The following is a 25,571-nucleotide window of genomic DNA, read 5'->3' as shown; positions in this document are numbered from 1 at the left end:
TGTTATGGAAAAGGCTAATATGGGAGCAAATAAAATAACCATAAAATAAATTATGTGAAGGAAGAATTTACTCCATCCTAGAACTGAAAACACAGAAATTAGCATGATGTGCATGTATTGCTGCCTTGTGCTTTGTTGGAAGCAGTTGTGTATTCTGAGGTTTGATCCAAAAGCTGATCTTTTTTATTACTAAGCAACTGATAATGAAGACTATTAACTGGCTTTGGGAGCTAACAATCACCACTGTGATGTCTGCTACTGAGTAAATAAATGTCAGCAACTTTTAATCCATTCAAATATCTTGAAATTAGTAAAAACTTTGAAAACATCCCCCAATAGGCACATTAAGGGGTTTTCAATTAAGATCAATAATCTTAAGGAAGGAAAAAGCCATAGTTGCATCAGCTTTCTCATTGCAGCTCGCAGTCGATTTTTCTTTTTACCTATTATACTTTGAAAATCACAGTAGGTAGAACAGTGAAGCATCTGTTGGGATTAAAAAGGTTTATTAACAAAGGAATTTTTGTGATTGATGTCATGTTCTACTATCTGAAATTGAAGGATCACAGTTTTTCCCTGGTGCTGAATAAAACAGGGAAATTAAAATATCAGGAAAATGCATGCGAGTACCTGGTGCCTACCAAGAGTCAGTCACCACTACGTGTTCTTCTTTCATGCCACAGTAACCTCAGAGAAGCCCCCTCCACAAAAATGATGGAAGCAGTCAGTGTATGATGATTTATTGTTGGTGACAGTGAATAATGAGCTGTTCCTGTGTTACCTACGCTTTGCCAAAGTAACGCTGGCCTGGGCTTCCATCACAGGCACCTGACTCAAACTGCTGATTGTGGTTTGGCAGGAGTGTGTCTCAGCTCCTGAAACTTTCAGATAGGATTGGTTTGCAGGTTCCTCTGAGAGAGTTTGTGTGCATGGCACTGCTCTACATGAGTCTATCGCTTCTGGGTTGATAGTGAACTAACTTAGGTCAGCATTAACTCCTGCCAAGCTTCATGCTGTAAATATAAAGCTTATTTTGTTACAATAAAGTATTAAGTTGTTGTTGACTGATTTATAAATTATTTTCAAGTGAAACAGAGACAATATTTTTTTTCTAAATTATATGAAAGACAAAGAATACTTGATGGCTACTCCACTATCTTGCCTAATTTGATAGACTCAGTTTATTCCTCCAAGGGCTGTCCTGTCTCCTGAGTGCTAGAGCTGTGCTCTGCAGGAAGATGGCCTCACTGACTCATTGTATTTTTCCTAATTTTCCACTAAAATGTGGATTTCCTCTGAAGCCAAGGTGCCCTTTAAGCTAATCCCCATTTTGTTCTTCTGTTAAGACATTCCTTCTACTTCATTGGCCTTCCTTACTGCTTATTTTTTCAAGACTGCTTCAAGTCTTTCTGAACTGTTTATCAGGATATCTCCTACTGAGAATCATTTTGTCTGATTTGTGATCATTGTTTTCATGGTGCTTACACATAATTTGCTATTGAATGGTTGACATTTGGTACTAATAAGATTTCTGTTAGTATCTGTTACTTTCCTCATACCTCCATACATGTCCTTAGTTTTAGGGGATAATGCTAATATTAACAAACTAACTTTAAACCAATTTCACTGTTGATTCCATTTGGAGTACTAATTTTAACTATATCACAGATGTTCTGATAGTACAATGTTGAGAACATCCTTCTGGGGAGCATAAAATTAGGGAGCTTTATAAAAAGGTATGTGTTTTGTGAGTGATGGGGAATGAGTGTGTGATTTCTGCCAGCTCAGTATCCTCTGCACATGAGGCAAGGAGGGAATTCTCCCATCCAGGTATTTTATTATACTTGTTACCATTCTTTTGTTAATGAGATAGCTTTCTTTGGATTCCTGCTAACACATTTTTGCAGTATGAATGCTAGGTGTGTAATGTATTCTTTCTTGTAAGTAAAGCTGCTTGATTTGTTTCCTAGACATTTATATTTACCACTTAAATATGCCACTTTGGGTGCAGTTGACTTTGCTCACACAGCTAATCCCTGTAACTAGAGAAGGGTTACTCCCCAAAGTAAAACTGGGCATAGCATGTGTCTGTACATTTGCAGGTTTGGGTGTTTACTGTTGCCAAGTTGTTTAGAATTAACAGCTGAATTTACAGGCCTTTACTCAAGGGTAATATATGAATTGCTTCTCATAAGAAAGATTACTTTCATGAGGGAGGTTAATTTTGTTTTTAAAAAGCCTATTTAAAATCTTATGAAAATGGCCTACAACAGCAGGTTAGTTGACCTCTATTAATTCATTTTATAAATTACACTTTTGTACAAAAAATGAGTTGTAGGTTTTGTTTTTGGGGTTTTTCTTGTTTGGTTGGTTGGTGTTTTGGTTTTTTTTACATTTATATATTTATTTCCCTTTGGGTAAAAGGCTAAGTTATCATTCTCATGAGAGCTTCAAAGGAAGAAAAACCCCCAACATTACTGCAAAACATAATGAACCAGTGATATTTTGGTTTTCCACAAAAGCTCAAAGTTGTGAAGTTCCAAGATTCACAAGGGGAATAGTGTAATAGAGAGCTGTGTTTTATGGAGTAATCTAAAAAATCATCTTGCATTACTGACACTTTCAGCTCAGAACAAACCAGACCTAGACTAGTTACTACTTTTTCCCTAAAGTAAGTATTTCTTTTTATGGTAACTCAGATTATGACCTCACTTTCTATTGTGGTGAGGAGAGTGTGTGGTTCTGAAAAGCTCATTATTCCAATTTTAATAATGCATACCTGCATTCTTAATCTTATATATAAATTTGTGCATATTTCTCTGTGTACATGGTTTTGTCCCTATTATTTGAATAAGAATATTCTTCCATACACTTATTCACATGATAGACATATTTCTGTAGAGCACAAAGAGCTTTACATTATGTATATGATCTGTTCTCTGCTTTAACAGAGTTTGTTCCCAGTATTTCAGAGGTTATGCACCTCATTTTAATCTGAGAATTGTGTAAAATATTACACCACAAGTCTTTTACTGTGATCCTTGGACAACCCTTCCAACTATCAGTGGCAATGCTACTAATATCAGCCAGAGGGTGAAGTGTTTGACCATTCTCCACTGTAGTGACCCTACTGGGAATGTTACAGAAGCAAGACAGTTCAGCTAATGATTGAAATACAATATCCTGTTCTTTAGCATGGTGTCGATGTATCCAACCTGCAATTGTTATTTGTGTGACCATCAGGCTGCTTGCAGAAAAGGAAAAATATATAGATCTAGAGTTCTAAAAATAATGAAGTGACTTATGTGAAGATACAGGGGAATAAAAATATAAAGGAGTTGAGAATTTTTTTCTTAAAGTAGAAAGGTGTATTTCCTAGTCTTCCAAAATCTGAAATGGCTTCAAAATAATGGCATTTTGATTAAAGATTAAACAAAATTATGTTATGACAGGTGTGGAGCTCCTCTGCATTAGACAGTTACTTGCTTGACTTTAATGTACGGTGAAAAATTTTCTTACAAGTAAAATAAATGTCAAAATAAGCAGGATGAGGCCACAAGTTAGACATGCAGAAAAGGAAGCAGTTGTTCAAATACTCAGTTTTTATTTGTGCTGCTTTATCTGAGTTTTTGCCTTGGTTTGGAAGCCAAGCATTCAATAATGTAGGGGAAAAACAGGTGGAATTCAAAAAAGTGGTGTGTGGAGAAAATGATACAGCAGGCTCAGGGATGGATGTGGGAATGCCAGAGCTACGTGCAGGAATGTTTACATAAGAAAACTCACTAGATAACACATACACTGAGAAGCTTTACCATTGAGACACATGCATCTTCAGTGACCACGGTTCATGCACTTCCACTATTGCAAAGTGATCTCTTTCAGAATTCATCTTCTAGATGGTCAAGCGACCTTGAAGGAGTTTGACTTTTGTTTTATTTTCTGGCATGCTGTAGCATCCTTTCTGTTGTCTTATTCCATTATTGCCTTATCACTCTGAATGGCAATGCTAATGGATTTTTTTTTTTGTAGCCTTAGTGAGTACACTGCAGTCCAACTCATCTGGAGATAATTTTAGTGAGGTATCCAGCTTTTTATGTCTCTGGCATGCACAGCTGAAAGCACATGATATGTCCTCAACATGTGTAGGCCATAAGAGTTAACAAAATGGAAACCCACTTAAAGACTCTCCCTCTCCCTTTTCTGATCACCTTTCATTTTCCTGTGTCCCATCACCCCTTCCCTTCTCTTTTTCTACTTCCTTCTTTTCTTGCATTCACTGTCAGGAAGGGCCGGCACCGAAGGGCCAGTTCAGCACAACACGACGCCGGCAGAGACTGGCAGCTGCTGTGGCTACAACAGTGAGTGGATTTAAAAATCAAGGGATAGCTCTAAGGATGGGAAGCTGTGTAACTCGGTTGTGTAATAAGCTTATGAAAATGTTTCTTGCACTTTTTGGAGGTGTCCATGCTACCCCCTTTCAGCTGAGTTTGTTAGAAGTGGTCAGGCCCGGCAGAAATGCATTCATCAATGTGGGTCTGAGCTTGTTTACATGGTACATGTCCCTCCTCCTTTATGGAAGTGCAAGTGACAGACTCAGGCCCTGCACGCAATAAGTCTTTGATATACTATACAAAATAGAAAAAAAATTATCAAATTCTGTTAAAAGATGTGACAGTTGTAGCAAGAAAATAGAACTGAGGAGATTTGTTACAAAAAGCCATGGAATTATATAACTTTCTGATATTTTTATAAGTAGTATCAGGTTAGCCTTTTCGTTTGAGGCACTTTCTGTTTGCATTCCATAATCCCAAAAAGTCATATTACTACCTCAGTGTCTGTATATAGTTTTGCTAATTCTCTAAGTCTTTGTCAGAAAATACACCAGAAATACAATTTCTAACACTTTGTCAGAAATCAACACCACAGCTGGGAATTAGTTGTGGGAAGAAGTCCTGTTTGTAAAATTAAATTACCATCAAAAGGATATCCTCAGCTGCTGCTTTATCAAGAAAGCATTCATTAGGAAGGCCCAATATAGACATTTGTACTAATCCATCAACAGATAAGTACAACGGCTAGATAGGGAAGACTGTGCAGCCAAAGATTGAAGTGAGCTTTAAATGCAAGCTCCTTATCTAGCCCAAGCAGTGAATGTCTTCACCAGGCTAAAGTGGTCCAGGGTCTGCTGTTCCAGGCGGAAGCTAAAATTCCCTAGATCTGACATAGTTTCTGCTTAAGCCTAACTACCTTGAGCTCCTGCTACCTGAACCACAAACTCAGTTATGGCTCTGCTCTTTTAAAAAGTATGAGACATATCAGTGTTTCTCCAGCTTTGAAATTATCTCATCTAAATTTATTCCTCTGTAATCAATTGATGCTGAATGAGTGCTCTGTAACTGATTGCTGTTTTGACTCTGTCCGTCTGCCTGCCTGCCTAGCACAGAAATCTGCCTGATTCCCAGTTTACAGGGCTGAGCAGTGTTGGTGGGAGTGTCTAACCAGAAGGCTCAGCAGCAGTAAAGCAGCTTTGGCAAGGGTTGTACTCCTTACCTGGGGAGTGCTTCAATAGACAAATGCAGCTGGGCTTGTGTTGGAAGGCACGAAGAGAACAGGGAATTTCTGAGTTGTTACCTGCAGCTGAAGTGAGGACCTGCTGAGGGAGATCCTGGAGAAGCCAGAGAAAATGCAGGAGGAAGGAAAGCTAGAGGCACCAAAATGACTCTGCGGCTGTTGCGGTGTTGGTGGCCATGGCCTGCTCTCCCTGGCTTCCATGCACACAATGGTTGCTGCTCTCGGACAGTGAAGCTGTGTGCATAGACTGAGGGATATAGGATTATATCAGCTAAATGCACAGCAGAAAGAGGTTTTCCTACAACCCACTGGGCCAGGAACAGTCTGTTCCTACATGAGCACGTCATTCTGGAGAAGGTGATGGATGAGTGGGTATTAACGCCTCTGGTGTAAAGCAGGAAGTTGGGACAAGGTTCATCTGAGGTTATGTCTAGAAGTGTCTGTATGGAGAAAACCAGAGTGATGGATCAAGAAGCTAAATATTTTTTCAAAAACCTTCAAAACAACAACAATATAAAACAATCAAAAAGAGAATAGGTAGTAAAGTCAGGGTCAAGTCACCATTAATACAGAGAGAAAGCACATCAGTGAAAGGAAAAAAGAGGAGGAGAAGTATATTGGCAGTGTTTCCTGGACTGTTGCCTATTCAAGAGAATGAAAATGGGTGTTTAATGTGGGTTTTTTTAATCTGTTATGGAAAGTGACTTGGAAACTTTTCTTAAAAATGCATATGAGGAGGGTTCATGTCAATCAACGGTTCAGTATTTTTGGTTCTTGCATTTAAAGCAGTCAGCGAGGCTACTTGTCTCTGTCATGTGAATGTATATTTCTTGCAAGTAGTGTTACATATTTGTAGGACATGTAAATTCTGTTTCTAGGGCATAATCAAAAATAGTATTTTTTCAATAAACCTCATTATAGAAGCATTTCTTTTCAGCCTGGCCAGCTGAGGTTTGAGGCAGAAATGATGTATATAAAGTAGCTTGATTCATCAGAGAGTGACTAAAGAGCCCCCCTGCATGTGTGGGCATCCTGCCTGCAACTCTGCCAGTCCATGTGGGTCTGGGGAACCTCCCCCATCACCACAGGCATGGGGGCTGGGGGCACTCTCCCTCAAGCTCTGGCATGATGGCTGGTGTCAGCTTCTTTCATGCCTTCTGGATGGTCTGGAGGGTTGGGTATGTTCTCCATACACACAGGTACGGTGTAGATACCTACTCTGCCCTCCTGGACCCGCTGAAGCTTCGTCATGCTCCCAGTCAGAAAGTCCTGGAAACATGCTCTCCCGTTTAAGAAGGGGGAAAGTTTTGGAGAAGAAATTTGAAATTCACCTATGTTTAGCCACAGTAGTTCAGTAACCTAATGTTGTTGGGCTCTTGACACAGGCAATCTGGTACTTGTGACGAAGATAAAGGGTTAAATATCCAGTAAAACAGAAGGAATTCATTCTACATCTTCTGTTAACAAATTCTTCTTGATATGAAGCTAAACTGAGGTCCAATAGAAAAATACATACTTTGTTCATATAACTGGAAGTCAAAATACATGAAAGCAGGAATAAAGCTTACATTAGATAGGTGCCATAGAATTATTATTTAATGTACGATAGATATCTGGAAATCAAGAAAGAAGAGAGTGGAAAATATATTTTACAGAGTATGCTCATGATTAATAGATCCAACAGGATTTTGAGGATTTCATTGGAGAATAAGAACCTAAACCTGTGTATTGATGTCAGCTTTTACAGGAAGGAATTAATAAAACCATTCCCTGATATAATCAAATAGCAAAGTGCTAAGTTCAACCACTGATGACAGTATAGAACTCATCTGTTGGTAAAAATTCTTAGTAATATGACTTTTTATGTTACCTGCTGCTCTTTATCATGCCTTTGAAGAGACATTTTATATTTCGGCCCCATTTTTAATATTTGAATAATTGCATTGGGCTGCAGTGTGACAATTCTTGATTTACACATTTGATCAATCTAATGAAATTAATTAGATTTAATGTGCTAAACAGTGCTTGATACATTAAGCAGTGCTTAATATTTAAGTAACAAAATGTAGTTCTGCATGCATTTCTGTTGCATTTGCAGTTGAAAATTGTGTTCTTGGCCTGATTTTCATATTAATGTGTGTAAACGGTAACATTAAAGTAAAATACAAAATGTGGTCACACACACATCACTTACATAGCAGTGGTAGCCATACAGTGCATATGTAGCATGTAGGTAACTGCTCAGTACATGATACACACATATATAACTCAGAAAGTCTTGCATGTACTGTTTTTTTATTACTTTATTACTTTTATTATGAAAAGCAGAGGAGAAAGAGAAGCTGAAAGATAATAAACTAAATTCTTTGCTCCATCTTACTGAACTGTATCTCTCTGCATTTATTTATGACTCATGTATTTCAAATGAAAACCAGGCGGAGTTTTGATTTTATTTTGTTGTTTTTATTGTTTATTTGTTTAGTTAAAAAAGAAAATAGAAAGACTGTATGCTTCTTTCCTTTTCATAATTGCCAGTACAATGAGTTTCAACTGAAGATTTACGAGTAGTTTTGAAAAATTTCAGTGATATATCTGATAGTATTATATTCTGTTTCTAGATTTGTGGAGGAACTTGCATACTTCAAATGTTGGTATTGCAACAACAGACTCATCTACAATTACTCTCAAATGTGCAAATATAAAGGAGCATGTCTCATGGTTCAGTTTTCCAGTAATCTTCTAAGCATTAGCAAATCATCCATATTTTGTAAATGTTAGAATTTAAATACTCCATCATTAGCTGTTAGCTATGTGTTTAGGCCTTCTTTTTTCTATTTCAGTGAAAAAAATCAAGAGAAGTCTGCATCAGCTGTGTTGAGATTTAGGAGAGTAAGAAGTTACATGTTCACTCTTGCCATTTTCATCTCATTGTGAACTAAGTCTTTTCAGAAGAAACTTGTGTTTTCCTTCAACAGAGTCAAAAGTTTGGTTACACCTTATACAACATTTCTTCTGTTTGTCACTGTAGGTCCCTTTCAGTGCTACGATGTCACCTGTTCGATTGCATTCATCCAACCCCAACCTTTGTGCAGACATTGACTTTCAGGCTCCCCCAAGCCATGTGACTGACCCTCTGGAGTGCTCTACTGAGTACATGAAGCTTCAAGAAGAGTTCTGCTTGATGGCACAAAAAGGTAGCTGGAGATGCCAAGCCTTTCCTGTGATATGCTTCTCTGTCGTGTTTCTTTATTGCCTTCACTTGGTTGTGGCCAGGGCTTTCACCTGCATTGGGTGATACTGTATAAGAGTTTTTATCTGTTCAGGTGGCTTCACAAAGGCAGCGTGTATTATCCTTCTTATATTTTCCATGCATGTCATAAATATAGAAATAGGTAAACTCTGAAATTGCTTTCCCAGTCTTCTGAACTGCTTTTTTGTGCTCTGTAAATAAGTGACTGAATTTGCAAACTTTTTTTTCCCCATCAACAAAATGCATTCTTCCTCCCCAAAGATGATTCAGAATATAACTGCTACACATAATGCTGTGAGTTCCTTTTTGTGCAGTTTTCTATGTCAATGGAATCAATGGAAAAAGAGCTTATTACAGGAACGTACTTTTGAATTGCAATTTTATTGCCAGTAAGTGAATGGTCCTACAAACTGAAAAATACCATTTTAAAAAGGTTTTCTTATCAGTTTGATGTTATATAACAAGCACAGAAAAAATGTGAGACTGACATGTTAAAAAATTCAAAACCTGTTTAAAGACCGAGTAATCCTCTTTATTAGTGCAATACTAAGTCTAGCATAACTGATGTCTGTTACTCCGAAAAGTATAAATAAAAAGTATAAATAAAAAGTATAAATAAAGACCAGAAAGAGAATAACACATTGTGTTATTGACTGTGTCCAATGACACAGTTTTTCCAAATATTTTTCCACCTTTCCATATGTTCAGCACCAAGAATATGCTCAGATGAGATATGTGTGAACGTACAGTACGCACATTACAATCGCAAGCTGTAAGTGTTTGTACTTTATTTGGCTTGGATTACTTGAAGTTCAAATCCTTGTTTGAAATGTCTATTTGAAATTTTCAAATGTCCAAAATTACTGTGGGATGGAAGTCTCACTCTCTGTCATTATTTCTGTTATATTGTAATAGATGTCAATGTGATTTCTGCAGCCAAGTAAACACCTGTTGTGTTTTTTTCTTTTTGCTTAGTGCATTCTCTTTTGAAGTCTGCCTTTAACAGCATAGCTATAGAGAAGGAGAAGCTTAAGCAGATTGTTTCAGAGCACGATCTTACAGGCCACAATGCTCAAATAGCTCACCTCAGACAGTCCCTCTCTCAGGTATGTTCTTGATTTGATTTCAAGCACATCTATCTTGCCCAATGCACTACTTCTTTTGTATTTTGCCATTTCCTGAGGTAAAAGGAGCCAAGAAAAAGCCAGGTTCTCAAACAGAACTATGGCATATTCTGTTATGATATAGCTCCTCAGTGCATGTGGAGGTGAAGGATATAATTTGTACAAGCATGTATCTGTAATGGTTTTCCAAAGTAAAGAAAAAGGATCAAATGTTTTTGTACAAATGCTAGATGTCTTTCTTGGAGCTGTTCCAGCACAGCCAAGGAAGTATTCTTGGTTTTGTAACTAAGTTTTAAATTTCGACTGTACATTGTCAGGTATGTTTTATATGTCCGTGTCTCTAAATGCAAAAGGAGTCCTGGGCTGCAATGTAGTCATGGGTAAATTGGATTTCCAGACACACACCTGTTAACTCTTCAGCTTCTCTCCCACTTAAGCTAAAGGAAAAAATATCATTTGCTTTAATGGGGAAGAAGAAATTAGCAACAATAAGTCCTCAGTTTTCAGAATAACTCAATTTTTAAAATTCACTATCAAGGAAACATAAAAGCATTTGCTTTATTAATGTGGAGTACTGCATCTGCAGGAAGTATGAGCAGACATTTAAAAACAGACCTTTCTATAGATGTATATCATGTTATGCATATTGATTTCTGTGCATTGTGATAAAAAAGGGTTAGGGGCAAGAGATAGGGTAACCATTTCTGGTTATTGACACAAACTGATCTAAGACCTGTGGATATGTATCAGCAACTTGCATGAAATAGGGAATCGGGTTTTCTTCTTGGTCCTGGCCTCCAACATTAGTTTAAAGTCGCTGTCACACATTATCTCACAGTCTCTGTGGACAGTAAGTGGAAAATTGACTGTGACTGGGTTTGTTCAGTCTCATGACCAGGTTTGAGCCTTTGAAGAAGCTGTTGTCAGTCTGCTGTTAGTCATTGCCTTCCCTCTCTGAGGGATGTCAACTATGAACATGTCCAGACCATTTAAGAACAAAGCAAAAATGGGTAATTTAAACTGTTTAGTGACAGTTTAAGCTTACCTATTTTCCTTTGGTCTTTGTTTCAGTACATTCATGCAATCTATTCCTCAATCTGCACTAGGGGGAGACAGAAGCAGGTTCTTACTCCATTGTAACTATCCTTTCCTGCTGAAACAAAATGTCTCTGTGTTCTTTCCTATAATCCTCAGTGCTGGGGATTATTAAGGTTAAACCAGCCATGTTCTAGGTATGTAGCATATTGTACTTCTGGATTTCAGAATCTCACACGCTAGTCTTTCCAAATAACAGATAATACATATGCACCCAGATTTATAATCTAGGTTGGACTATAAAATAGGAGAAAAATCAGAAGATACCAGACACCAGTTGAATTCTGTTGGTATTTGTGATACTGTAGTGGATCAGTAGTTTGAAATAAGTACAAGGATGAATCTATAAAATTGATGTGGGTGGGTAGACAATGATACTAGCAATTATGCTGGTTTTACTGGAAATGAAGAAATTTCTGTTTGAAGCTTCTGGGTGCTGATAATCTTGACTTGGAAGGGGCTATATCACTGTAAACCAAGAATTGCCTCTTTGGACATTTTGAGGGTAGTTCCCATGTATTGTTCTGCAGTTTCACTCTTTGTTGCTGCACTCACTCCCCATTTCCATAATGTACATAACCCACCAGTACACCTGCCAAAGAGCTCTCTAAAGAACTCAGGTAGAATGCCAGTGCTATGTTGTGGGAGAACATCTGTCCCCCCATCTCCTGAAAAACAGTGAAGGCAAAGTAACCAAAGATGAAGTCATGTTAGAGAGGATCTCAAAATAGATCTCTCCCTATAAATGAAAGAAAGGAGGTTCTGTGATTTTTTTTTGGGAAATTGCTGGAAAGAAGCTTTTTTCCTTCTTCCTTTGTTTTTTTCCTTTTTATTTTCTTTTTTTTTTCTTCAATGTTTACATTTTAATTTTAAATGAAATGTACAATTTTTATTTTAAGGCTCTCAACCAGAATGCTGAACTAAGGAGTCGCTTGAACAGAATACATTCAGAATCTGTTATTTGTGATCAGGTTGTCAGTGTAAATATTATCCCTAGTCCTGATGAGGTAAGACTTTAGCCTTTAATGGATTTAGAGTACAAACCTTGCTAATTCTCACTAAACAGCTGAAACACACCTGAAAAATAATTGAATTTTTCAGATTGGCAAATATTCATTCATAGGAAAAGTCAGGTTATATTTCCTTACCTACGATAAAACTTCAGTGTTTTGTTTTCCATATGTCAGACATGAAAGAACTCAGCTTGGTCTTAGAGGAACAGAGAAGGACTCCAGTTTTGGAATATTAATTGTTGCCTGTGGGAATTAGTGAGGTTTTACTGTATTTGAATGTATCACACAGTAGCTAACGAATTCTGTATCTTAGTTTCTTTCCAAATCAACAGAACAATTAATTATTTAATGACCTGATTTTGCAAGTGTCTAAAGAGCCTCACATTTACTATCACATCTATCTTGAGAGGTACAGTTAAAATCAAAAGGTTCAGTCCGTGAACCAAGTACTGCACTAATATTATTACAACATGTAGGGTTTTTTTTGTTTTGGTTTCCTTAGTCAAGAAATTAACAAACATTTGTATTAATAACAGTGATCTTCCCTCATGACAAATCTGAATTTGTGGGCTATAATATATTACAATTGGTATGGTCACTTTGGCAACCATTCTGCTTGCATTTTACAAAAATGTTATTGATTCGTCATTTCCACTATTTTTTTTTTCTCTGCATATGCCATTTCAATTAACAAAGTCTTGTCTCCTAATTATTTCTTCTAACAAGCAAGAAAGGTAAAACTGTTTCTGTTTATTTGCTTTTTGAAAATGTCCAAACAATTTTTCCAAGAATCCAGTGTGTTGGAGGCTAGCAACAGAACATAGAAGTGAAGTGGTGCCACGGCACAGCAATCTGCAGTGAAGTTCTGAGCAATGACCTTCTCTTCTGTTCTGTATTTTTTGTTGGTTAGCTGTTTCTTTTTCATTTGTTCATCATTGTCTTGGTAGAAGTGTGCCTGACTGAAAGAGTTTTTCAAAGAAGTTTCCAGACATCACATTCACTTATCTTGCTTGTTTTGTATGTCTCTATGATCTTGTATGTCTCTATGCCTGTGTGAAGGTCTTCTTCAGGTAGGAGCGTGTGTATTTTTCCAAGGCCCTCTAGTTTACACAAAACCTCCAAATTTTAATCACTTTCTGTAAAGATTATGGTAAAATGAGCTTCTGTTTTCATTATAATTCATCAAGCATCACAATCCATCTACAATCTTATAAGTCCTAATGAAAAAGGAATGGGTTTTGACGTCTTGGCTTGTTTATACTTTTTGGGATGCTTTGTTAGTGCATTTTGAGGTGACTGTATAAAATAATTCTACAGAATTAAGATGTCAACAAAACTATATGCAAGAGTTCTGGATTAAGATTAATGGGCATTGTTTTGAAATCTGAAGAGTTAACCATGTTTAAAAGTGCTTCAGTAGTTTTATCTGTATTATCTCCAAGGAGCAACGTGCTGTAAAAGTTAAGGGATTGAGTCTGAGATCTTTTTCCCTCCACAGCAACAGATCCTGTGGTAAAATGGTACAGGGAGACCATCTTAATTTTTCTTAATGTTATAGCCTGCACAGTAACACTGAAATCTGGTGTTCCACCCATCACTAGCAGGAAGGGGAGGGTATATTCCATTATTTTAACTTGCTGCACTACTGGCATTGACACAGCACAGTTGTGAATCCTTGACTTTACTGTTACATTTCTTTATAATAAACCATAAAGAGTTCATTCCCTTTACTGGTGTTGAGTCAGTGTTAATGGCATAATGCAAATGAGATTTGGAGTATAAACATAGAATAAAAGCCCATAAAAATACATATTATAGCTATTCTCCTAAATATTCAAACTTTCCAAACATTGTTACTAAACTGGTTCACAAGGTCATTTATTTGGAAAGTAACTTATAAAGCTTTATAATTAAATTTTAGTTTTATCAAAGCTAGCTCCCAGTGATGTAATTTGTTATTTCCAAATGTCATTTAATCTGAAGTTCATGGTTGAACTTGTCTGACGCAGTCCAGCCATTGTCTACAAAATCAATCCTCTGCATAGAGAACTAGATCTGCAATTCCATACTGCTGAAACTCGGCAGTAGATGCTGGGCAGGCCTCAAATGAAGACATGTATCTCACTGTTCAAAATGCAATTTATTTTGCCATCCGCAGTCTCATCTGTTAGGTACACACAAAGTCCTACTAATATAAAATAAAACTCCTGCCTTTACTCTCTGCGTTTGTATTTGGCATAGAAATCTTATTCAGGTGTTTACCCTTCTTTAATATTAGAAATAATACTTGTACTTTTCTGTGCTTTATTTACAGACGGGTGAACAAATTCATGTCAGTTTGCCACTGTCTCAGCAAGTTTCTAATGAAAGCAGGCTGTCTATGTCTGAATCTGTTTCAGAGTTCTTTGATGCACAGGAAGTGCTTCTGTCTGCCAGCTCGTCAGAAAACGAGGTAGGCTGTGACATCATGTGGCAGCTGTGCTGCTGGACAGGGCTAGGTAGTGCCACCACTAGTGAATTTTATTTTTTTTTACTTAGATTAGAAAGATACCAGAAAGTATAAAGGATACATAAAGAAACCTGAGATCACATAAAGAGGTGCAGGAGTTCCCTGAAGGGTAAAGCTGAGTCAAAAGTTAGTTGTGTCAGCAACTTATGTTCAGTGCATGTTCTTTCTAGGCTATGGCAGTTCCACCTAAGGATGACACAGACAGTTACAGATGAGTGTGCAGTCAAATTTAGACTGTGCAATTAAATTCAGATTTTCAAAAATTCTTTAAAAGAACTTCTACTATATATGTATATAAAGTTATTCTCTGTAACGAGAGAAATAGACAAAAAGGTAATATTTTCTGGAAAAAAACAGTTGTGTAAAACAATTCTTAAAAATAGTCTTTATGCTGATGAGATTCTTGTTTTGCAAAATGATAAATTGATGTTTACATAATTAGTTTGCTGAAATGTAAGTCATGTTTTATTGTTTGCTTCTTTATAAAAAGCACAAATCTGACTATCTCTTCTCACCTCCCATTCCTAGCGCATTATGTTATCAATTTTTTGTTCATCCCTGATCTCACTTGAAGCCACCTTTTGCAGATTTCACGTCTGTATTTGGATAATAAGGAATTCAGAAACGTGAGGACAACGTAGCATTTGTTTTGACACTTTTAGTGCACTGGCACTATGGACTGATTGAAGCATCCAGTTGATTTAGCTAATAGTTCTAATAGGATGCTGATTATTTTTTTTAATATTTGTGTTTCAGTTAGCTATTTTTGTCTGCTTTGTCAGTATATTTTATATGTATTCGAGTTAATGGATATTTTATTTATGTTTTAGGCTTCTGATGATGAATCTTATATCAGTGATGTGAGTGACAATATATCTGAGGACAACACCAGTGTTGCAGACAACATTTCTCGGCAAAGTATACTGTGTTTCAAGCTTTGGGAAATTACGTTGGTTATGTTCATGTACCAGAATTACTGCATGTCAATACAAGACCAACTCAGCTGAAAACAGTGAAGTTGGGCTTGCTTGTTCTTGCAGTGATTTGGTTGAATGGAGAGCTCTGTTTTTCTTAGTCTGATGCTTTCTTATGACAATTTTTTTTTCCCTTCCCAGTTCTTAATGGTGAGCTAACAGGCGGCGCATTCAGAAATGGACGCAGGACTTGTCTCCCAGCTCCCAGCCCTGACACCAGTAACATCAATCTCTGGAATATTTTGAGAAATAACATTGGTAAAGACCTTTCCAAAGTATCCATGCCAGTTGAGCTAAATGAACCTCTGAATACCTTGCAACATCTTTGTGAAGAGCTGGAATACAGTGAACTCTTGGACAAGGCTGCTGAAACAGATGATCCTTATGAACGTATGGTAATGCATTCAGTGTAGCACTGCTTCTGTCTGTGTTAAAAAGGGAGCTGTTGAGTGGGGTCTGTGCAGGCTCCTCTCTTTCTCCTCCTGGTCACAGACAACAGAGCTCCCTGCTGGGTCAGAAAAGTGGTGTGAACAGTTACAGGTGGTAGGCTTGATCTGAACAAGGCTGCAGGGTTTTTCTTGACCTCAGACCAAGTCCTGCAGTTGTAACTCATTTATTTAAGATTGATCTCACGCTCTGTGACTGTATATCATTGTAGGCATGGGCAAATTCTAATTCTGCAGCATCCTTTCCTGGCTTTCACTGATCAAATCCAGCAACCTTCAAGAGTTAATCAAGTCTGTGGCTGCCTTTTGATCAGTGTAGGTGTGAATAAGATATCCTCCCAGGCAATTTCTAAGACACAGGTTTCAAAACACCAGAACAAAGTTTGCCTGGGCAGCCTGACTTCAGCTCCCCTGTAAGTCTGTTTTGGTTTTTTAACTGACAGCCAGTAGCCTGTGCTCAGCTCTCAGGGTGCTTTAATCTGTTGTGTCTGCTTTTCCTCAGAGGATGCAGGGAAAGGCTGTAAGGGAACCTTGGCAGTGTTGTTGCTGAACGTATCTGCTGTTCCCTGGTATGGGCTGGCAGCACTGTGGATAACTAGGAGGAGAGAGGCTGCCTTTGGCTGTTACACAGTCGCACACTCAAGTCCCTGAACCGCCGTGTTCACAAGGCTTGCAGGAAAGCGAGGAGTCCTAAACACTGAAGAAGTTGTACCTGTCTTGAGAAAGGGGGTTGAATTATCCATCATCACATTCTGTTTTCTTATAAGACTCGGGAGAGGATCATAGTGGGTCCCCTCCAACTTAGAGTATTCTGTGATTCTGTCCCTCACAAGAGGAGGGAGATTCTGTAAGGAGTGGGCAGAATTTTAATGAGTAAAGCAGACTGATTGCCATCTTCGTTGAAAAGTTTGGAAGGTCAGTATTGAAATAGTAGGGAGAATTCAGGAAAGAAGAGCCATGGTGCAACTGAAAGCTTCCTCAGAAATGTGGATTCAATCCCCTTCTCTGCTACAGATGTCTACTGCAGTACTTGGGAATACAAGCCAAGCTTTTAAACAGCACCCCTAAAAATGCAAACTGCACACCTGAGCTGAGGCATATAGGACTACTTGGAAAAGAGCTGAATACCCAAGGCTTGTGGCAGCAATGTTGTCAATATGTCACTGCTTGTTCACTTTTCTCAGAAAGATCAGGACTTTTCTATCTTCAATAAGCATCCAAAAAGTAGTGGAAACCCCACCTTTTTGGTTTTTTTCACATTACTCTCTATATCACAAGGATAGTAAACACCTTTGTTTCTCTGCTGTGTTTTATAGTTAACTTGAAAAGGAAGTTGAAATTAATCTGGAAACAGTTTTAGAAGAATTAAAGTTTTTACTGCTGAAGAAAAGCCTGTGAAAGCAGTGTTAATTTCGTTGATGCTGCATTTCTGAATAATACAAAGGGAATAAAGAATGGAGTACCCATTACACAGTGGGAAGAAAATAAAGCACATAAAAGCTCACATGAGAGCTGTGTCTTCACTAGCAGGAGGAGAGGGGAACCTGGTTAAGATTTGCCCCTCTGGTAGCACATTGCCAGTAGCTGACTCATTTTTATCCCTATATTGTTTTTCTGAAGTTTTGTTTGGACTTCTGACTGGCTGATGTGTTTTGGTTTTTTTTTTACACTCTATAAATAGTACTTGTTAGCTAAATAACCATAGCATGTCACTTAACTTACTGCTTCCAGTCAGGCCTGGCTTAGGGGTTATTGAATTGTGGTTGTACATGTAGACAAGGGTGCTGTTCAGGGTGCACATGTATGGAAGATTTGGAGATAACTCTGCATTAAGGACATGCTAAGTGAGACCTATTTATGTTTGGCACTAAATAAAATAGTTCCCATCTGCAAGTGGTATGTGATTATGAGATATAATTAGAAGTTATTACATAATATTTATTCACAGGAAGAAGGACTACAGGTGGGTCTGTTTTAGGTCACTAAATTACCTAGTTACTAATGATAAGCCTGGTCAAAGGCAGAAAAACTGTGTTATGTGCAGATTGTCATTTTAATAGACTGTTGAAAGACTGAATGAGGCTGTGAGGAAAAAGAAATTATATCAAGAGAAGAAATAAAGTTTATACTGGTTCTGTCTGGGATGCATGGTTTCACCCTCAGGCATGCTTCATTAATCCAGTTGTCACCCTGAGCAGGGTGAGTTGTGTGGTACCACACAGTGGTGGCACATACACAAGAATGTCTGCCTATTCTCATGTTCTGGTCTGTATTTTTACAGGTTCTCATAGCTGCCTTTGCAGCATCAGGCTATTCCTCTACGTACTTTAGAGCAGGAAGCAAGCCATTTAACCCAGTGCTTGGTGAAACCTATGAATGTATTAGAGAAGACAAAGGATTTCGATTTTTCTCAGAGCAGGTAAAGCTTGTTTCTAGATAGACACTCCTATTTAGATTTCTATTTTTTGTTCTTTATTTTATAGAATAGTACCATTTTTTCTTCCTATTTAGAATGTTTTGTTTCTTAGAAGTAAATTAATCTTGTTAATATGGGTGGACTTCATTAAATGCTAGAAGGAATTCATTTCTACAGTAATCACAAGGAGCTGTTTTAAGTACTACCACTTAAGCTGTATCTGTTTTCATAGCAACATGGGCTATTTAGTATTTTTATATTGCAAGAACAATTATACTGTATTAGGAATGAAAATTAGATGTTTTTAACTCAACCAAACTGTTTTTCAGGTTAGCCACCATCCTCCCATTTCAGCCTGTCACTGTGAATCGAAAAACTTTGTGTTTTGGCAAGGTACACTTTTTAATTCAAAAGCATAACTTCTTTTTTATTGTCAAGTAAAAGCTTTGTAAAAGCTGAGCTTTGCATTTGGAACTTACTCAGAATTTCTATACTTCTGATTTTGAAGTGACATATTAGAGACTGATGATCTGATTTATTCTACTCAAATTCTCATTAAGAGTTCCTTAATCTTCCCTTGTCACTTGCAGCCTGTTTATACTCTTCCATTTAAAATCTTTTTATTTGACCAATAAAATTCCTATTTCTTACAAACACAAGCAGTTCTTTTTCCAGTTGAAAAAATTACTCTTTCTTTCCTTGTACCTACTGGTGTATGCCTTTAATTTGTATTAAATGTGTGCACAAGACATTTGACAATCATGGAGCACAGACATGATCCTTAATTAAACTTACATTTAGTTTTTTTGACCTAATGTAATTTCCTAGTATTTTTTTCATACTATCTACCGCCCTGTTTTGAACTGGGTAGTCTAGCACAGATGGTCTGGTGCCACACAGATCAGTGCAAGGGGGGAGACCTTGGTCATTTCAGTTTTTTAAGTATTTCACTATTATATTCAGATATCAGGTGGAAAAACAAATTCTGGGGGAAATCAATGGAAATTCTGCCTGTTGGAACCTTGAATGTGACTCTTCCAAAGTAAGCTACTGTCCTCTCTCCTCTTGTTTTCAGTCTTTGGTGCACTCTAGTCTGTGCTGCCTTGTGAAGGGGTTGGGGTAAAGCAGACATCACGTGGATTTTACTGGTGAGAGTTGGTGCCCAGCTCCAATCTCTCCTTAGTGTTCAGGTGGGGCTACTGGAACATTTCTGTGCCTGAAGATCCATTTTTGGTTTTGGAGGAAAAATGTACACTCTAGAAAGGGATGGAGAGAGTGGGATGGAAATGTTTAGGGAGAGAGAACCCATGTTTTATATGCACAGTAGTGATGAGCTGTTCAGAACAAGACTGCAGTGCAGGACTGCCAGCAGCTGGTGCTGTCCTAAGGCTCTCAATGCTGCTGAGGGCTCCCTCAGAACAACCAGACCATGAAAGGTCTTTTTTTTCAAAATGTGGATAAACCAAAGTATATTTTTCATACTTTGTATGAAGATGTTGGCAGTGTGAGAAGCAGTGGCTTCACCACCAGTGAGACTAATTGCAGCTTATAAATCCTAAGAATATGCAAGGAGTGGATACTTTAACGTGTCTTCTGGTTTTGCAGTGGTGTTCTTGCTCCTGTGCATTGCATCCAGCCTTTCTTTCTGCCTCTAACAGCATCACTTCACCTCTTTATCCATCTCATGAAATTGAAGTAAATGCCTTCTGGAGCTGCTCTGTTTCATGTCTTCATGCCTTCCCCTAAACTCTGACAGAGAATGTGCTTTGCACAGTATAATTCTCTGGTTTTATTCTCGTTTGATGTTAGAGATGCTCTGACTGGATAGTTGTTACAAAGGGAAAGGGATGATGTGCCAGTGTGCCTCTGGCGTCCTTCTTCTATTCCTTGATCTCCTTTTCACGTTCTTTTTGTTCTATTTGTGATCTAATTACATTTTCTGCTTATAGTCTCAATTCAGCCTTATGCTGACCTGTGGGTCACTGTCCTGCCCCAATAGGAATTGTGATAAAGCACTTCATCCTCTGAGGACAGTGAATAGGCCATGCAGGGCTTCAGTGGTTCATAATGTGTTTATAGCACCTTTCTGTAGTTCTGTGCACTGGAGCTTAGGTGAGCTTCTCTAAGGGTTAGTAATGTACCCAAGATACAGGACATTGTCGTCTGTGCAGGTGTTTTTGGGAAATATGGTTTGTTTTTACAATAAAGGAGCAATGTTTTACCTTTTTTGTCAGTAATGATCATGATAAATAGATGTTAACAACCACTTCTTAATCTGTTCTTAGGTATGGAGATTACTATGTCTGGAACAAAGTCACTACTTGCATACATAATATTCTTAGTGGAAGGAGGTGGATAGAGCACTACGGAGAGATAACTATCAGAAACACAAAAAGCAGTATTTGTATTTGTAAACTCACTTTTGTCAAGGTAACATATGGATGCTAATATATATCTTTTATTCATATAGCTGCGTAATTTAAGGGTACTTCAAGCTGTGTCTTCACTGTTCCTGAAGTCCGCATTCCACATTTTATCTTTCATTTCTTTTATCAGTATTCATAAAATGTAAATTGTCAAATGAGAATTAGTGAATGAAAATGTCAATTAGTGAAATGAAATGTCAATTAGTATGATTCTACTCCACTGAACATTTCATATTAGTGTGTTCCCTTGCTGCATGCCGTGTGCTGTACTGTTGCTGGTTTTCGATTAAAAATGAAATGTTTTTTTTTTTTACATTACCACAATGAAAACACAAATTGCTGTACACTTCCATGCCATTTTACTTTTTTTCCTACTAGAATTTGTCAGTCAATATTTTATCTCTTTACATTACATATTGCTGCTTTGGTTCATAGTATTTTAATATCCAGGCAAGGACCATATATAAAAATAGAAGTCTGTATAGCTATGTTACTATCAAGTATTTTCCCTAAAAATAAATTTGTCTTCACATTGCAACAAAAGACATCGATACCACTGCAGTGTTAGCAATGGGGTATTAACGTAAATCTCAAATTTGTGTTTTGATTGATTGTGTGGGATTTGGGTTAATGAGTGACAGTGTAGTTCCCAGATGTGCAGGTAATTTAAATACTTTTATGTCAAAACCACATGGCAAATTATGCAGTGCTTCTCCTATACTAAATCAGTTTGTGTTGGGACCATAAGATTTTCCAGTTTTGATATTCACCATTCCAGGTAAGATGTTCCAACACAGAATTCAGTCAGCACCACACGTCAAGATACATTCATTATGTGTATTGGTACAATGGATTGCTGGAAAAGCAGTGTGAGCTAGTAATTCTTGCTTAAACTTGCAGGTGAACTACTGGAATTCAAATGTAAATGAGGTCCAGGGTGTTGTGATAGATCAAGAAGGGAAGGTGGTTCACCGCCTTTTTGGAAAGTGGCATGAAGGCCTCTACTGTGGGGTTGCACCTTCAGCCAAATGCATATGGAGGCCAGGTAAGAACCATGTAAAAAACTCTGGAAAGTGCTGTAGGGTTAGCCTAAACTTTGTGAAACTGGTTTAACCTTCATTTTAAATACACAAAATAATACTAGAGAAATTAAAATCCCTGTCTAGACAAACGACAATTTACATGAGTTTATAATAATGGTAAATGGAAATGTTCTTACAGGGCATAATCTTTTACATCTCAATCTGACTCCTGGGCTGATGTGCTGGGACCTTGGGGTCAACAGAAGAATAAAATTAAGAAAAAAATTCAGCATCTGGGTTGGCCTGTGTGCCTTCTTACAGAGAGCAGGATAACTTTTTTTGGATTAAAAAAACCCAAATGGGGTTTATTGAGTTTGTTGTCTTAATGTTTTATTAGCCTAAAGGATTGGTCTTCAGAGATGGTGAACACCTTGGACTTTCAGGATCTGATTTCAACTTCCTGCTTGCTTAGAGGCCCGAGCTGAATTAGTCATCCTTTGCACCTGTATCTTTCATGCATGCATTATCCAGGAATTATTTTTTCTTAGAATTCTGAATCCTACTTTGTATTTATGGTGTTTCAAACCCTACTTTGCACCCTGCTCTCTGTGATCTCTGTTCTGACTCCCTGTAGTGGTGAATCAGTCTGTGAGTGTCTGCTAAGTTCCAAAATGAACTCTAAAGATCATTTAGACAGACATTTGATAAGCCCACTTTCTGAGCTACAGGAAACTGTTTTTAACTTTAAAATCTTGAGAACATTAGTTTTTATTTCAAATGGAAGGGAAGATCATGAAAGTTTTGAATCTATTAACATGCAGTTACAATCTCTGCAGGACAAGCAGTTGATGTTAATATTTAGTGAATTTTGTTTCACCTAGAGAATAGCTTTTGACGCTTTTTAATTATAAGAGTAAAATATATTAATTATTTTTCTGTTAAAGGTTTATAAATAAAGGCATCTCTTGCATATTTAGAGTAATAGCTTATAAAGCTTTTTTCTTTGTCTTATGTATTCAGGCTCCATGCCAACCAATTATGAGCGTTATTATGGCTTCACAAGGTTTGCTATTGAGCTCAATGAATTAGATCCTTTACTGAAAGATCTTCTTCCTGCAACAGATGCACGATTCAGGCCAGATCAAAGGCAAGAATGCTTATTTATATATTTAATATTTGGTGGGCTCAAGGCTGAATTCTGCTGAGTCTTGAATTTTGTCTGTATCTTCACTGCTCTCTGAATTAAGATGTGGAGGATTCTGCTAGTAGAGAAGATCGTATTGTACTCAAATTTCTGCTTAACCCAGCTGAGGGAAATTAGAAAGCTTCTTGTTGATGCTGTAGAGCTATAGTGCAACCTCGGGGCAGATTCCTCATGACAAACTGAAAAACAGGCTCTGAAATGCTGTCCACTTCTGCTGTGGTGTGGAAGCAGCACTAATTCCCTCCAAATTCTCAGTTCATAGTCCTTCAGTGTTTGTGATCTGCTGAAGCTGCTGAACAAAGCTTGTGCCTTAGGCTGTAGGTCAGGTACACGTAGCTGGGGAGTCGCATCTCAGGCTGGATCTGAAAGTACAGCACCAACAGCACACTTGGCTTCTGCTTGTCTTTTGTGATGATTAGTGCTGGAAAATGCCTTGGACTAGACACTGTGTGATTGCTATAGGGCCTGCTGTTATTCCTACAGGCTTCTGGAGGAAGGAAATATAGAAGCAGCAGCATCTGAGAAACAAAGAATAGAGGAACTCCAGAGAGCTCGGAGGCGGTACATGGAAGAAAATGGCATTGAATACGTACCCAAATTTTTTAAGTGAGTCTATTCATTTGAGTACTAAGTCTGTTTTCTATCATGTAACTGGATGAAGTGCTACAAGAATTACCACCAACACAGATTGATAATCATGCAGGTGTAGAAAGCTGCAATTTTAAGATAATAAGATATCTGATACCTTCTTCTTGAAAGCTATTTTTACGCAGTTAAGCTTCATAATTAAATGATTGTTTTCTCATAATGGGCCTCAGCTGTACAAGCCTTCCTACTGCAGTGGAATTAGAAGTATAATATTAGGATCTAAAATTTAACTAGGGTCTTTTTAAAATCCATTGCATAGACAAGTAGTACCGTGTGACCTGAACAGTAACATCATACATATATATATATTACATGTATATATAAATGTATATGTTTACACTTAAAATGAATTGATTTTTCAATAAAGGTGTTGTTTTGTTGGCTGTTTTTTAATTAAGCATTCTTCTGAAACAAGGACTAGTCATGCCAAGTAGCCTCATGTCTAACATTGGGAATTAAAAGTGGAAGGACTGAACATGCTTGATGCTGTTGTGGCATAATGTAGGCGAAATGCAGAGAAGAACAAAAAATTTAAATTGTTAAAGGCTTATATTCTGCAAGCTGTATCTATTGGATAATCCCCTTCACATAATCAGAATCTGTAGTGGACAAAGGGGTTTTATGTGGCTCTTAAGACCTGCTTGCACAGATCAAACAACAGATTTTCAGTCTCAGCTGTTTTCTGCTTTTGATATAGATAGAGGTTGATTTTTGTTTTTTTAAATTCCTGGCTGTTCTTGTGTCTCTTAGAAATATGAAATTTGATTTAATATTGGATTAGATCAAAGAAGAGAGGAATTTTATTTTATATTACATAAGAACAATATCTATGTTCAAAACTTTTTTCATCTCTTTATCTCTCTCTTTTTTTTCCCCTTCTCTTTCTACAGAAAAGTTATTGACGCTAATCAAAGAGAAGCCTGGGTTACCAATGAAACCTACTGGGAACTGCGAAAGGATCCTGGTTTTAGTAAAGTAGACATTCCCGTACTCTGGTAAACTGAGAATGTAGACCTAGTAAACATATCACTCTGAAGAAAAAAAATAACTATGCACAATATGTTTCCTATAGCTAAGCGTGGTTTGTGGGTCTACAGAAAAACCATATCATACACATTTATATTCATCTTTATAATGGACTTTTGGAAGTGCATTAGACCAGGCCCCTGACCACTTCTGGATCTTTCTAATTTTGCAGCAGCCATCAAAACTAAAAAAAAAAAAAAAAAAGGAAACAGAAACTTTTTAAAGTTTCATACACTGAAAGCTGATAAATAAAGAAGCAGATGAGTTATCCAAAGTCGCTCGGAAGAGGTGGTAAGCGCAAAACTGAAACCGGTGCTTTAAACAGACATTAAGAGTAATACAATTTAAATTTAAAAAAAAAAAAAAAAAAGAAAAAGAGAAAAAATCCATTTTGTTCCAACTATTTTTGTTAAAGACTCTTGGGTCACAACACTGTCATTTCTGGCTTCACAGGTTAGTCCTTTGGTGTGATGTGCTTGGACTGGCCTTTGTCAAAAAGATATGCTTTTCCGGAAGCTGTTCCCATTCATATGCCATTGTTCATGCCTTAACAAAATATGAAGATGTACATTAAGTAATTTTAAAATATCTATGCTTAGGCTTGTGTGAAGAGCAGATTTTTAAAGCTCTAGAATTTTATCACAATATAAATACTGGAAGACCTGCATTATTTGAAGTCAAAAGATAACCAAACATCTGACTGTATTTCAAAGGAATGAGATCTACTGTACATGCTGTAGCTTTGGGATGCTGACTGTATAATCAGACTGAAAAAAAACTGCTGGCTGGTTGAATTTCAATTTTGGTAAATGCATATGAGTTGCTAGTCAGATAGTTCATATTCTAA

General features: G+C 37.4%; 1 protein-coding gene across 6 annotated transcripts in view; it reads left to right on the top strand.

Annotated features, from left to right (window-relative positions):
- The window catches only part of OSBPL6 (oxysterol binding protein like 6), an 87,304-nt gene extending 62,561 nt beyond the window's left edge, over positions 1-24,743 (top strand). For 3 of the 6 annotated variants that reach the window (XM_086896676.1, XM_086896675.1, XM_086896673.1), the window contains 14 exons: positions 8,600-8,765; positions 9,797-9,927; positions 11,940-12,047; positions 14,368-14,505; positions 15,393-15,480; positions 15,678-15,931; positions 18,264-18,401; positions 18,728-18,791; positions 19,362-19,440; positions 20,684-20,828; positions 21,725-21,869; positions 22,867-22,993; positions 23,534-23,656; positions 24,589-24,743. In XM_086896676.1, coding sequence (XP_086752802.1) covers positions 8,600-8,765; positions 9,797-9,927; positions 11,940-12,047; positions 14,368-14,505; positions 15,393-15,480; positions 15,678-15,931; positions 18,264-18,401; positions 18,728-18,791; positions 19,362-19,440; positions 20,684-20,828; positions 21,725-21,869; positions 22,867-22,993; positions 23,534-23,656; positions 24,589-24,697 — 1,815 coding nt within the window. In that variant the 3' untranslated portion in view covers positions 24,698-24,743. Of the gene's footprint in view, positions 1-4,283; positions 4,359-8,599; positions 8,766-9,796; positions 9,928-11,939; positions 12,048-14,367; positions 14,506-15,392; positions 15,481-15,677; positions 15,932-18,263; positions 18,402-18,727; positions 18,792-19,361; positions 19,441-20,683; positions 20,829-21,724; positions 21,870-22,866; positions 22,994-23,533; positions 23,657-24,588 lie in introns of all 6 variants that reach the window. The other 3 variants (XM_086896672.1, XM_086896674.1, XM_086896678.1) reach the window with 3 other exon arrangements.
- Positions 24,744-25,571: the final 828 nt, after the last annotated feature.

Source organism: Cyanistes caeruleus, chromosome 7 (genome assembly GCF_971803275.1).
Source record: "Cyanistes caeruleus chromosome 7, bCyaCae1.hap1.1, whole genome shotgun sequence".
NCBI classification, from domain to species: domain Eukaryota; kingdom Metazoa; phylum Chordata; class Aves; order Passeriformes; family Paridae; genus Cyanistes; species Cyanistes caeruleus.
The sequence above is the reverse complement of the archived record's forward strand: the minus strand, read 5'-3'. Positions and strand labels throughout refer to the sequence as shown.